We start from the raw sequence: 14,268 nt of genomic DNA, 5'->3' as shown, positions 1-14,268 counted from the left end.
GGCGCGCCCCGCCCTGCGCTATTGTCCGCGGCGGGGCCGGGGATGGGGATGGCGTGTTGGGGGGGGGACGACACACACCGGGGCGGGTCGCCTTTGTCTGCCCGCTCCCCATCCCCGGGGACATGGGGTGACCTCGGGGGGACGGGGGGGTCTTGCAGGCAAAATGTGCGACAAGCCGGACCTCTCGGAGGTGGAGAAATTCGACAAGAAGAAGCTGAAAAAGACCAACACGGAGGAGAAGAACACGCTGCCCTCCAAGGAGAGTGAGTGCAGCCCAGGGAGGGGCCCCAGGGTTTGGTTTTTGGGGGGGACCACACAATGGGGGGGTCCACATGGGTCACAGTGGGTGTCTTTGGGTGGTGATCTCACTGCCCAAGTGGTTTGGGGCAGCTGGGGCTCTGATCCAGGGAAGGCAGGTCCCCATGGACCTCCCAACTGATAAGAGAAGGGTTGGGGTTTGCCCCCCCTCCATCCCAGGACAGTGGGCAGCATCCCCTGTGGAGGGACGTGGTTCTGAGCTGTTCCCTCAGGATATGGCTTCCCTGAGGAGAGCTGAAGGCAGGTGCCCAACTCGCTGTCACCAACGTGTGTGTCACATCACCCTCTGACTTGAAGTTGTCTACCCGCCTTGGGGCCAAAGCATAAACCTGGGGGCTGAGTGATTGCTCTGCAACCTTCTCCAGGGGGTGTATCCACCAAAAAAAAAAAAGCCACAAAAGCGCCAGAGACTAATTGACCTCTCTTCTCTTGCAGCTATTGAGCAGGAGAAGGAATGTGTGAAGTCTTCCTAGAGCGAGATGGCCTGGCAGGAAGAGCTACCACTTGATTTATTTTTTTTTTTTTCTGCTTTGAATTAAATCATGTGTTGTGGTTTTGGTTTTTTTAAAAAAAAAAAAATTTCCATCATGTACGTGTATAGAAAACAGCTGCATCACCTCACCCGCTGTCCCACCTTGCTGGCAGCTTTGGCGGGTGGGGGGGTAACAAAGGGTGGCCCTCACAGTCCCATCAATGGCCTGACCCAACCCTGTCTCTGCCACTCGGTCGACTCCCCGTTGATCCTGCTCTGATCTTGCCCCAACGCCGTGGGGAGATGAGCAAGGGCTACGGAGGCTCCTGGGGACAGACCCCTTCTGCCTGGGGGAGTGGGGACCCTTTCTGGCCTGACCTGGGGCTGTCTCTCATGTTCTTCACTGATGGTGTTCTGTAGCCTCACAGGTTGTGTTTTGGGTTTTTTTTTGTCTTCCTTGGGGGAAAAAAATGAGAAGTTTATTATAAAATAAAAAATGTTAACGACCTACCTATGGCTTGTGGCTTCTTCTCTGGCAGCCTGGAGGGTGGAAAGGTCTCTGCCTGGTGCTGGAGCAGGGTTGGTAGTTTGGTGTTGCTCAAAGGGGCTGTATGGGATGGTTCCCTGCTGGGTGAGTCCAGCCTGGTGTGTGTGAAGGGCTTGGTTTTTGGTGGCCTGGGGGAGACTAGAGCTGGTGTGGTGCTGGGGTCTCAGCTTGCTGAGGCCACTGTGTTCTACCAGCAATCCCACCACCCTATTGGTTTCTCAGTGGGTCTTCCTGCCCACCTGAAGGCTGAGCCTCCTGCTTCGAAGAGGGTGGTGTCCCCTGCCTAAAAAACATCACTTGTGGAGCTGGGCTGGCTCTTCCACCTGCATGGCTGGAGGTGCTCGTGCTGGCAATGTGGATCCTGGCCCTGGTCCTGCTGGCGCGGTGGCCAGGTTGGCTCTGTCCACCAGGCTCTCAGAGCAGAGCTCTCCCCTCGCTGCCTGGCACAGACAGCCCTTTTCTTCACCTTGAGCCAATCTCCACCCCCAGCCTTGGTGGATGGAGGTTTTTGCAGCCTTGTAAGGATGGATTAATGCAGTAGACCCCTTGGATACCTTCTAGGCTGATCCCAGCCCTGTCTTGCAGGAGTGGAGATCCCTGTGTCCTCCAGCACAGCATGGGAAAGGGGGAGCTGGGCTCTGATGGTGCCTCCAGGTCTTCTCCTCCAGGCTTCCTGGGCACTGCCAGGATTTCCTCACCTCCACCTGGCCTTGCAGGGTCACCGAGCGGGCTGTTTGTGGAGGAGGTGGAGGCAGACTTGCCAGCTAACAGTTTTGGCCAGTAAACCCGGTCAACTGGAGACAAACACGGGGCTGTTGTGCCTGTCTGGACACGGTGCCTATCTGCCTCGTACCTCCACCCACGCTGCCTGCCAAGGGCTGCAAATAACGCTGCGACTGCCTCCTTCACCTCTTGAAAAGCAGAATCGAAAGAGCTGAAGGTAAGAGGTTGGTGGTTTTGTGCTTTCAGGGCAGGGTGTGGGGTTTTCCATGGGGTGAGGGCGGTGGGGAGCAACCCTGATGAGGCCCAGCTGGGGCTGCTGCTAGGCTGGGCTGAGCACTGGGAAGTTCAGCACATGCCAGGGTGGTTGTGCCTCCACACCACCCTGATGTTCCTGGACATGGGAATCCTTCTCCCAGTGCCAACAGCAGGGGTGGCAGCAGCCACTCATCACCCTGGCAGGGCTTGTTCCTTCTCGGGGTGGTTTCTCTGGCTGGGCAGGGGCAGGCTCAGCCTTCTTCTGGGGAGGGGGACCATCAGACCCTTCTGTGAAAGCAGAAGGTAGAAAAGGTCTCGTCAGCAAGCGCTGGGCTTGGGAGCCACAGGCAGGGCTCACAGACCACTAAAGGTCAAGCAGCTTCTTGCTGCTTCAGCATTTCCCCTTCCTGCAGAGAGGCTTTGCAATCCCTTGGCCACTCGATGCGCCCGGGCTGGGAGTCGGATCAAATCCAGAGGTAAAGCCAACCTGAGCCCCTTTCCCCACAAGCCAGAGCGTGAGCTGAACCAAGGGAAGCTTTGGGGATGGAAACACAAAATGGCAGAGCGGATGTCTTCTCCTCAGTGGGGCTTCTGGGGACAGGGAGGTCTTGGTGGCACGCTGGGTGCTCCTGACACCATCCCAGTACCCCTCCATCCCTCACACTCTTTGCCGTGCTGTGATGGGCCACTCCACGGGCATGGAAAACCACCAGGTCGGCTTATCTCTCCCTGAGTCACTCAGACCTCTGCAAGGTGACAGCAGGAGTGTCCCATCCCTGCCACCGCTGTGCTCACAAAGCCCTCTCCTTCACCCTGTGCTGCACATGGGGCAGCAGAGACTTGGTCCAGGGGTGCCAGGGCATCATGCACCCCTTTTCTATGGGATCCACCGGCTTGCCAGCTGGGTTGAGGGCTGTAGCTCCCCCAAACTGCAGGGTTGCTGGTACCAGGACCTGGTGACACCCCAGTGTTTGTCCCGAGCCTGTGGAACCAGCCCATGGGACCACCTTGCTGCATCCCGGGCAGCTGTGGGGTGAGGACTTTGCCAGGTTTGGGTTGCTTTTTCACTGTGGCCATCAGGGGGATGCAGCCATGTGGGTTTAAACATGGGGTGAAGTCCTGGGTCTGTGCCCCAAGGAAACCACTCCTGGCACACCATTTGGAGCTGGAGGCAGCTCCCCAGCCCCAGTAACCCCATCTCGGTGGGTCGCACGGGCAATGGGGCTGTGTGCACCCAAAATGAGGGCAGCCCAGGCACTTCTCCCACCATATCCCTGCCAGAACAGTGCACAGGGAAGTACCAGACACATTGCCCAAACCCTGTATTATCAGGTCTGAGGATAAAGGGAAAGCTGTTTTGCAACCCAGTGCCCAAAATGTCCCTGTTGCCAGCAGAGGATTAGCCGGTAAGGGGAGAGCCATTACAGAAAAGCCCTTTATATCGACGCTTTCCCTCCCTGCCTGACCTAGACCTTCCCTTTTTCCCCCCGGCCACGCATGGGCACGCGGCTGCCAGCGGTGTGGGAGGCCAGGATGCCTGCCAGGCTGATGTCCCCTAGAAACGTGGTGGCTTCAGCAGCCACCCATGGACAGAGGATGCCATCCTGGGAGCTTGGCAAGGCTTGATGTCACCTTTTTTCACTGGGCAACCAGGGAAGTCCTATATGTCAGCTCCTCCTGGCCATACCCATTCCTCTCCTCGGCTGGAAGCCATCCTGTTGTTCTTGGGGCGGTTTCCTCCCGTGGCTCGATGGGGTGGTGAGCCGTGGCCGGCGCTGTGGAGGAGGGAGGAGGAGGCTGAGTCACCGGCAGGAGGAATTTGGGCAAATACCTGATGATCAGCGGCACGAGGTGAATTCAGATCAGGGCTTGTGGCTGGGATGGGCGTCTGCCCCGGCTCCGTCCCCTCTGACTCAGCCAGGAGAGGATTTGGCCCCACACACACGTGTGTGGAGGATCATAATCCCATCTCTTGGAGGAGGAGCCGGAGTCAGCCGGTGCATGGCCGTGTTCTGGGCACCCTGGTGTCCCCCTTCTCCCGGCTGTGCACCCCCTGCCAGGCTGCCGGCACCCTCTGCTCATCCAGCAGCCGGTTTCCAGCAGGGATCAACCAGTGCAAGGGAGGTTTTTGCTCGCCAGGGTTTTCCCTTGGCCACTCTCCATCTGGCAGCCCCTGGAGCTGAGGCAGAAGGTGGTGACAGCCAAGAAGTGGTGGTGACCAGGGCCTGGGGCAAAGCCTGGGTTTGGATGGTGGGGAAATTGCCAGCCCCAGCCCGCAGCGTGGTCGGTCCAAGCAAACTTCCCCTTGGAAGGTGTGGGTTTGTCACTGGAGCAAATGGTGTGGCCGGGCAGACACTGCAGCTCCCTGATGTGTGGGTCCTCCCCCCACCACAGCTCCCCACATCCCCGGGGAAAAACATGTCACCGCTTCAGTGACACTCAGGGAAGCCTTTCCCTTCCAGGTCCCCTGCCTGGGTGGACACACTGCCAAGTGCAGAGCCCAAACCTCACCTTGGCAGGGGTGGAGAGGAGGGACGAGGGGGCAGCAAGCATGATCTGCCAGGGAAAAACCTCTGCCAGGAGTTGTTGGGGAGGATACACGTGTGCGTGCATGGGGATAGTGACATTTTTGGCTGTAAGAAGGGAAAGCAGAAGAGGCTGAGCAGCAACGGGGAAATGAAAGTGTTGTGTGAGCTGGTGACCGTGGTCCTTTGGGAATGGAGCTGATGGGAGGCCACCATGGGTTGGGAGAGTGGGTGCGATATGGTGCTGTGGGTCAGACCGTCCCCCAGGGACACTCAGTGACCCAGGGGGAGGATTAGCAGGCAAACTGTCCCCATCCTGAGGTGGGAAGCAAAACGGTGCCAGAGAGCCCTGGTGGCCGTGGGGCAAGAAAGCCACTGTCCCTGACCAGTACTACCACAGTGAGCCAGGCATCTCCGGACACTGGCACAGGCAAACTCGCTTGTGGGCTACGTGGTGGCCAGCAGAGCCAGGCTGCCACACTCATCACACCTTCCCCAGCAGCAGAGAAGTTATTGCTGCTCTGGAAATAATGCCCGGGAGGTCAGGTTTACCGGCAGGAGCTTACTCATCCCTGGCCAGCGAGGACTCTGCTCCAAGAATGATCAACCAGGAGTGCTCAGAGCTTCCTGCCCCCTCCTCCAGAGCCCTGGCAAGGACCTGCCAGCACCCAGCTCTAAAAGAAGCTGGGGAGTTAATGCACTGAACACACACACACACACACACACACACACACAGTGCTTCCCACATTTGTTGCTGGCGTGGGGCGCAGGTGGGAGCAGCTTCTCCGCGTGCCTTCGCCGAGCCACACGCCGTGCTGCTGGCGCCTGGGGGGGACGAGCCTTTCGGAGGGGGGGGGAGCTCACAGCTCCTTCCCCAGAGTAGCCAGAATTAATTCCTCATTTCTTCCCCCACCTCCCCTTCCCCAAAGTTGCATTCTGCAGATTCCCACGGGCCCCAGGAGCATGTGGTCCCTCAGGGGGATGCATCTCCGGTGTCCTGCGGCAGCACCCACACTTGTGCCCCATCCGGGGCAGCTGATGGTAGAGAGGAGCACTTTATTTTAGGAAGCAGCTGGCTCACACAGGAGACATTGTTCCCCCCCCCCCCCCCACCCCGGTGCTTTATTACAAAGGATTATGGCATGAAAAGCCATTTTGTTCCCCTGCTCCCAGCGCGTAGCCCCTCACGCTGTGATTTATTCCTCTCCGCAGGCGGCAGCTGGGGTACCCCGGGGAGCTGGGGGGGGACAAGACAAGGTGGGGGCTCAAGCTCACGGCAGTGATGGCAGCAGGGATGCATCCAGTGTCCGAGCAGAGTCACAGCCAGCTGGGGTTTGCCAGGAGTGGCCGAGACTGCTGTTGACTGCGTGATGTGAGGAAACGTCAAGGTTTCCTCAGAAGAACAGAACCAAAGCTTTTTCGTGGTGGGTGTCACCATTGAGGGGATGTCACCTTGCTTCCTCCAGACAAGGCAGAAGGTCGGCGTCCACTCCCCAGGGACACTGCTGTCCCCAAGTCCAGGTGCCCCACAGATGATGCTAGTGGCACCACGTGGTGTCACAGCTCCAAACCTGCCTGGATGAGCTTGTGAGAGAACATCCCACTGCCCAGGGGGAACTGGGGCCAGGCTGGGTGCAGAGAGTGTGGTGCAGGGTACGAGCTGGGGGTCAGCACAGGATTTTGCTGCTCCTCCCCAAAACCACCTGCGGGCAGGGAAGAGGCATCTCCAAAGGAAGGGCAGGAACAGCTTCTCTCCAGCCCTCTGCCCAGGCATTTTCCTTGCCAAGAGGAGCCAGGATGCCATGTTCCCCTCTGCCCCCCTCGTCCGTCCCTGCTGCCATGAAGCCGGCTCTGCCAGCGGGTGTTTTGGCTGTGTGTCCCCGAGCAAAGCCCCACTGCAGCAGGGACCAGGCTCCCCCCGCCAAGGCGCCCACCAGCCGCCTCTGTGGCTTTCCAGGAACCAACACAGGAGCCACTGGCAGCAGATAAGCGTGTTGCAACAGGCGCTTCGTGCTGCCTCCCAAAACCCCAGCCCTTACCCTTAGCAGGGGGAAAATTACAGCTGGGTGCTTCCTCCTACCTGCCCTGCCACCCTGTCCCCCAACACGTCCCTGATAAGCGGCCGAGGGGCCGCAAGGACAAGGTGGGGATGGGTGAGGAGGTGAGGTTGCAGCGGTGGCACGCAGCAGCTCGGTGGCTGCTAGCCCTGGGGCTGTGGTGGAGCTGGGACAAGCCCCCACTTGCAGTGTTGTGTCTCGGAGAGGCATCTGGGCAGCCCCGGGCATGTTCCTCTCGCCACCGCCTCTCCCACACCGCTCCCAGCTCAGCCAGGAGGGACCTCAACGGGGCTGCAGCTTTGGCAGGGAAGGCTCCCACAGCACGTCCAGCATCCCCGTGGTGGGGAGGAGAAGGTGAGGAAGCAGCCCCCAACCTTGGTGCCATGGTCCCAATTCCCCCTGGCAGCCACTCCATCACCAGCTTGTCACCAGCTGGGTGGTCTTGAGGCTGTGAATGATGGGGATACTGCTACACCCCTGAGATACTGCTGACCCTGTGGTGGGTGTTGAGTTTGCAAGGCCTCAGCCCAGCTCACAAAACCCCCACAGGGCACTTCTCCGGGGCAGCTTGAGCTGTGTGGGGTGGAGAGGGATGTTGGAGGAGGTGGGGGGGCTTCCCCAGCTTTGCTCTGACTCTGTTGGTCCTGGGCAGGAGAAATGGGTGCCAGGGTGCCTGGCAGCCACTGCATAGAGACATGGGCTTGGGGGAAACGTAGGTGGCCAAGGCTGGGGGTAGTAGGGGTGTTGGCGGGGGGGACATGTGCTGGGGGGTGTTTCAGAGCAGATGCTGTGGGCTGGAGCTGCCACCGGCAGCCTTGGAGAAGCAGCTGCAGAGCTGGGCACCGGGGTGGAACAAAGGAAGACGCCCAAGTCCCAGCTGCAGTGTGGGACGTGTGATGAGTTCATCGGTGCACGAGCTGGCAGCAGGGACAAGGCTGTATCAGGGTTCCTTACCTCAGCACCAGCTTCCCCATGTTTGCTGTAACACCCGGGGCCGGGGGTGAGAGCCGGGCGGTGGGAGAGTGTGTTGTAGCATCTCTCCGTAGGGATGTTGCCGAGCCCAGGGGAGTAAAACCCCATCATATTCCAGGACTCCCTGCAGAGTCCCTGCCCCACTGCCCTGGTGCTGCCCCAACACTCCTCACCCAGCACATGGCTCCTGGGCAATGTCCCCATCTCCAGTGCCCATGGCCAGCAGACAAGGTTCTGTCCTGCCTGCAGTGCTGGGGCGATGCTGGGTCTCCACAGGCTTCCTGCAGGAGCGAGGTCATGCTGAGATAAGCCCGATTCTCCTTCGCCCTTGAGCCCAGGGCTCAGGTTCCCAGGCACTGTGAGAACACCAGCCCTCCCAGCAGCTCCCCACCACCTCCCTCCTGCTCCTCTCTTCCCGGGGGTCATCAGGGAGCCCAGCTGCTGCAATTCACCTCCTTGTTAGACCTCCTCAAGAAAGGGTCCAGGCCCCCCTCCACACTGTGTGGCCAAGCAAGCTGTGCTGTCAGGCTGTGTCACCACACCAAGGTGGTGGACCCATGGGGTAGTGGCTGTGATGCTGTTTGCAACCCATCTTGGTATGGTTAATCTCCTTGGAGATCTCCTTTTACTTGTGAAAGATATTTTTCTCCAAGATGTTCTACTGGGTGTGGCTGAGATGGAGTTAATTTTGCCTGTAGCAGCTCTCTTAGTGTTGTGCCTTGTATTGGTAGCCAGAAAGGTGTGGATGACACCCCAGCAGTGCTCCACAGCGTCAGTGCTGGCTCTCCAACATTCCCCCCACACCAGTAGGCTGGGGGTGGGCAAGATCTTGGGAAGGGACAGAGCCAGGACAGCTGACCCAAACTGACCAAAGGGATATTCCGGATATTCCATACCATATGACATCTGGTCAGGAATTAAAGCTAAGAGAAAAGAGGCCGGGGGTGTGGGGGGGATGCATTCATTATTATGACATTTGTCTTCCAGGGTAGCCACTGTATGCACTGAAGCCCTACTTCCCAGGAAGCGGCTGGACATCACCTGCTGATGGAAAGTAGAGAATAAATCTTTTGTTTTCCTTCACTTTTGTGCACTGCCTTGGTTTTTGCTTTATTAAACTGCCTTTATCTTGACCCATACCTTTTTTTTTTTCCCCATCTTATTTTCTCTCCCCTTGTCTTGCTTAGCCAGGGGGGTGATAGAGCAGCTTGGTGGGCACCTGGTCTCCAGCCAGGGCAGGGTCAATCCACCACAGTCCTTTTTGGCACCCAAGGTGGGGCCCCAGACAAGGGCAGTTTTGTATTAATGGTGCTGTAGCTGCAGTAGTCAGTAAGTAGGGAGCTTCTGTGCTGGCCACGGAGTTTTTTTGGCCGCGCTGCTTATTTTGCTGAGCTTGGGAACGTGTTAGCACAAACAACGGCTCTGTGCTTGGCCTGCCACTGGTGGCCTTGCTGTGCTGGGGGAGCTACCTTGTGGAGAGGATGAGGGAATACATCTCCCTCTTCCTACCCAGGGCTGATGGGGGTGGATTCATTGTGCAGACTCCTGAGGTCCTTGCTTAATCTTATGTGAGGTGTTCAACACTACTAATTAACACTGTTGGGGTACTATAGGTTTGAGGGAACCTGGTGTAAGAGAAGACAACTTTTGGGTGAGGTGATACTGAAATGTGCCCTGAGGCAGCAGGTCCCATGGTGGCAGGGTGAGTGGAAGGACTTGGGCAGGTCCCTCGGGCAAGTTGTCACCTCCCATCACCTGGGACTTTACACCTGAACAGACAAGTAACCTTGGCAAACTGACGTGCCACCCGACAGAAGGGTGCCTTGCCTACCCCAGTGGAAACCAGCAGCTTCTAGCACTGTACTGGGGCTTGGGCCATCCCTACACTGAGCCACAGCTCACTACCATCAGAGGACTGTGAGGTAGCTCTTGGGCATGTCCAGACAGGACCAGCTGTGCAAAATGTACTCTACGCTGCGGTTGGGGAGCATGGTGTCACCTGGAGCCTCTGGCAGAAAACATCAGGAGAAACCTGAGGTCAACCATTAAGGTTTTGGAGCCAGAGGTCTCAAAGATCAGAAGAAGCCAACTACACCCCGACTGAAAAAGAAATACTAGCAGCATATGAGGGGGTTTGAACCACTTCAGAAGTTGTTGGTACAGAAGTGTATCTCTTGGCACCACGATTACCCGTGCTACTCTGGGTGTTCAAGGGAACACCCCCTCTGCTCATCATGCAACCAGCGCTACATGGAATAAGTGGGTTGTGTTGATCACGCAACGAGCTCAGCTGGGGAAACCCAACCACCCAGGAATCCTGGAAGAGAGCATGGACTGCCCAAAAAGCAGAGATTTTGGAGCATTGCCCAAGCAGGTGGCTCATGCCCAAGAGGCACTACCATATAATGAGTTATCAGAAGATAAAAGGCGTTACGCTTTGCTTACTGATGGATTCTGTCACGTTGTAGGAAACCATCGGAAGTGGAAACCTACTGTGATGGATTCTGTCACGTTGTAGGAAACCATCAGAAGTGGAAACCTACTGTGAAGAGTCAGAGAATCATAGAATCAAAGAATGGTTTGGGTTGGAAGGGACCTTAAAGATCATCTAGTTCCAACCCCCCTGCCATGGGCAGGGACGCCTCCCACTAGAGTCCCACACGACAAGTTCTTGAAGCCACTGAAGGAGAAGGTGAGTCAAGTCAGTTTGCAGAAGTGAAAGCCATCCACCTAGCGCTGGAAATTGCTGAGGAAGAAATGTGGCCAGTACTCTATCTGTCCACTGATTCCTGGGTGGTGGCTAATGCTCTATGAGAGTGGCTGCAGTAGTGGAAGACCAACTGGCAGCGCAGGGGTAAACTCATCCAGGCTGCTGCGTTGTGGTAGGACATCACCGCCTGGGTAGAAAACATCTCTCTAAAGGTGTGTCATGTTGGTCCTCACGTGTCTGAGAGCGGCGCCACTGAAAAACACCAAAACAAGGAACAGGTAGGGAGCTGGGTGGTGGTGTTGGGTAACGCTGAAGGATGGGGAAACACCCAGTGTGTGCCTCAAGGAGATTTCCCCCGCCTTGAGGGGGGGAAATAATCTGTGATCTGAGTGGTGTGTTGTAGGAAGTAATGCAGGAACAACCTGAACCAACAAAGAGTGAGTTTTGCAAGAACTGTACGAGTGCAAGGATGACCCAAACCAGGTCGGTGTTGGTGCCCAACAGCTGAACCTACTGCATGTCCTGTCCTGAGCACCCCTCTTGACAGACGGGGCCCGAGTCATAGCCTGTTCTTCTGAACATTTGGAGGAGTGGAGGAAGCCCATGGAATGGGAGAATAATGCCTCTCTGTGGCACTAATGAGAATGTATAAATCGGTAGGTTAGGTGTAAAGACGGACTAAGTATGTAATATAAATTGTAGGTGTTGGTAAGAAAGGATTTCAGGAATGAGAGCTAAATACAAGGGGATGGTTGGAAGACACATACTTGTATTAAATCACGTGGAGCCTGAGCATGACACAAATGGTATGGAATAAAGGGTGGAGATGGTATTGGGTCTCACTGAGATGGACTTAATTTTCTCCCTAGCAGCCCACAGAGTTCTGTGCTTTCTATTGGTAGCTGGAAAGGTGGGGGGTGTCTGTTATTTTAACATTTGTCTTCCAGAGCAACTGCTACGTGTACTGAAGCCCTGCTTCCCAGGAAGTGGCTGGACATCGCCTGTGGATGGGAAGTAGAGAATAAATCTTTTGTTTTCCTTAGTTTCCCTGTGTGACCTTTGCTTTTGCTTTACTAAACTGTCTTTTTCTTGACCCATGAGGTTTTTTTCCCATCTTATTTTCTCTCCCCCCCCATCATGCTGAGGAGGGAAGTGATAGAACAGCTTGGTGGGCACCGGGCCACCAGCCAGGATCAACCCACTACAGGTTGTCAGCCCACTACAGGCTGCCAGATAGGTTGTCACCCAGCTCAGGGGAGGCAGCCAAGCTGCACAGCCACCAGGAACCAAACCTGCCCAGGCACATCCCTGCTCAGATGAGCAGGTTGCCCTCCAACAACTCCTGGTGCCTGTGGCTCAGCCCAGGGCAACATGTGGGCCCCTTGAGCACCAGCACGGTCAGATGTGGCCACCTGCCCTGTGGTGTCCTTGGCCATGTCCTTGGACATGTTGCCCCCACCCCCCTAAGCTCTACAAGCAGCATCTCCTGAGGCTTTGGTGTTTGCCAGCCCTACCAGGGGTGGTCCAGGATGTCAGGACACGGCACAGTGCTGCTGCAGAGCATCTCTTGCCTTCGCAGGGTCTGCCCTGGTGGATCTGTCTCATTCAGGAGGTGTCTCACCCCTCCTGGCCTCGGTATTCTTACGTGCTAAATTAGATCTCTGATAAATAAGTAATGACGAATAATGGGATTAAACGGCTGCCAGGTGAAGGGAGCTGGCAGGGGGGTGTGCCATGCTCGGCAGCTCATGGCATGGCTGGCACGGGGACCTGGACTGGTTGGGAGCGAGCCCTGGTCAGTGGTGGGGCTGGGTCTGTCACCGGGACCAGCAGCACCCTAGCATGGACGTGGGTGCCCCAAATGATTGCCCAAGGAGCACCCCCATATTCCCCGGGCACCCCTGGTGCCATGCTGCCAGCATCCTGCACCCTCGAGCCCCCATCCCGCCACCCCCTCCGCACCCCCCTCTGCTTCCCTTGCTCCCCGTCTCCTCCAACAGATCACCCAGGCTGGTATTACTATAATCCCTGGCTTAATTTAAATCCTCCTCCCATCTCATGGTTTTTTTTTCCAGGGGGGAGGAGGGAATTGGGGCACTTTCATGGCACCCACTCAGCCCTGGGGCAGACAGAAAGCCCTGGGTCTTCATGAGAGGGGTCTCTGCTCTTGCCCACCCCAGGGAAGGTGCCCGGGGCATCCTGCAGCCCCTAAGTTTTGTGTTCCCCAAGTTTTGGAGCTGTCTCTGGGTGGGCACCAGGTGCTGGTGGGATGAAGAGTTGATGATGCCTTGGGGAAGGGGGGCATCCTGCTCCCCAAACCCCACCTGCAGCCACCCAGGGGTCTGGTCCCCTGCCCTCGCTGCCTGCCCCAGGCTGGAGTGACCTTGCCGCTATTTTTCCTTTCAACTCTCCGAAACGTTTGCATTTGCTGCTTTTCCCCAGAAACCTCCCTTCTTCAAGACGTTCTCCCTCCTGGTCCCACAGGTGCCGGTGAGGGTTGGGGGGGGGGTCGCGGTCCTTTGGGCAGCTGCCAGCCATTTGCCTCCCTCAGTGCTAAATGGGGAAGCAGGGAGAAGCCATTTGGGGAATTTGTTAATTCTGTACGCCCTCCCCTGGCCCCACAACAGCTGTGGGGCTGGGGACGGCCACCGCCACCCATCTGCAGTGACATTGCCCAGGGGACCACCTTCTGCAGGCAGGTAAGGGGCTTTTTGTGGTGAGGGTGCCATGGAGGCTCCATGGAGGCCCCACCGCTGTGACCGGGCACCCCCTAGTTCTCGCCTGCCCTAGGGTGGGGGTCCCACTGCGCCTGCCCTCCCGGCAGTGGGGCAGCAGCGGGGTGATGGTGTGGGGACAGCAGGGTGGCAGGAAAGGGGAGTGAAGTGACAAAATGGGGGCAGGAGGAGATGTGAGGAGGGCAGTGGGGGACAGGAGGGGACTGAGGAGGGCAATGGGGGACAGGAGGGGACAAGAGGGGATTGTGAGGAGGGATGGGGGACAAGAGGGGACTGAGGAGGGTAGTGAGGGGACAGGAAGGGACAGGAAAGGACTGAGAAGAGAGCAGTGAGAGGACAGGAGGGGACAAAAAGGGACCAAGGAAGGCAGTGAGGGGACATAGAGGGGACTGAGGAGGGTTAGTGAGAGGACAGAAGGGGACAGGAGGGGACTGAGGAGAGGAGTGAGGGGACAGGAGGGGACAAAAAGGGACCAAGGAAGGCAGTGAGGGGACATAGAGGGGACTGAGGAGGGTTAGTGAGAGGACAGAAGGGGACAGGAGGGGACTGAGGAGAGGAGTGAGGGGACAGGAGGGGACAAAAAGGCACTGAGGAAGGCAGTGAGGGGACAGGAGGGGACTGAGGAGGGTAGTGAGGGGACAGGAGGGGACAGGAGAGGACTGAAGAAGGCAGTGAGGGGACAAGAGGGGACCGAGGAGAGGAGTGAGGGGACAGGAGGGGACAAAAAGGGACCGAGGAAGGCAGTGAGGGGACAGGAGGGGACTGTGAGAAGGGCAGTGGAGACGAGGGGACTGAGGAGGGGAGTGAAGGGACAGGAGAGGACAGGCGCGAGGGAAGTGACGGGAGGGGGCGTTGCGGGGCCAGGCGGTGCCCGGCGGAGTGAGAGGCGGGCGGCAGGAGGGGCAGTGATGGGGACCGGGCTGACAGCGCCGCCATGTTCCTGTCTCACTCGAG

General features: G+C 57.6%; 1 protein-coding gene across 1 annotated transcript; it reads left to right on the top strand.

Moving 5' to 3' along the window:
- The first annotated feature begins 110 nt into the window (after positions 1-110).
- On the top strand, positions 111-1,300 carry TMSB15B (thymosin beta 15B). Its single transcript, XM_014954975.1, has 2 exons — positions 111-263; positions 754-1,300. Exons 1-2 carry the CDS (start codon positions 164-166, stop codon positions 789-791), a joined length of 138 nt encoding a protein of 45 aa, XP_014810461.1. The 5' UTR covers positions 111-163; the 3' UTR covers positions 792-1,300.
- The last annotated feature ends 12,968 nt before the right edge of the window (positions 1,301-14,268 follow it).

This window comes from Calidris pugnax, unplaced genomic scaffold (genome assembly GCF_001431845.1).
Source record: "Calidris pugnax isolate Ruff unplaced genomic scaffold, ASM143184v1 scaffold38, whole genome shotgun sequence".
Taxonomy (NCBI): Eukaryota; Metazoa; Chordata; class Aves; order Charadriiformes; family Scolopacidae; genus Calidris; species Calidris pugnax.
This window is presented reverse-complemented; position numbering and strand designations above follow the sequence as displayed.

Bases quoted from the DNA above. Each gene is read 5' to 3' on its own strand.
- TMSB15B (XM_014954975.1), top strand. From the start codon at position 164: ATGTGCGACAAGCCGGACCTCTCGGAGGTGGAGAAATTCGACAAGAAG. The intron at 264-753 runs GTGAGTGCAGCC...CTTCTCTTGCAG, and splicing joins CACGCTGCCCTCCAAGGAGA to CTATTGAGCAGGAGAAGGAA.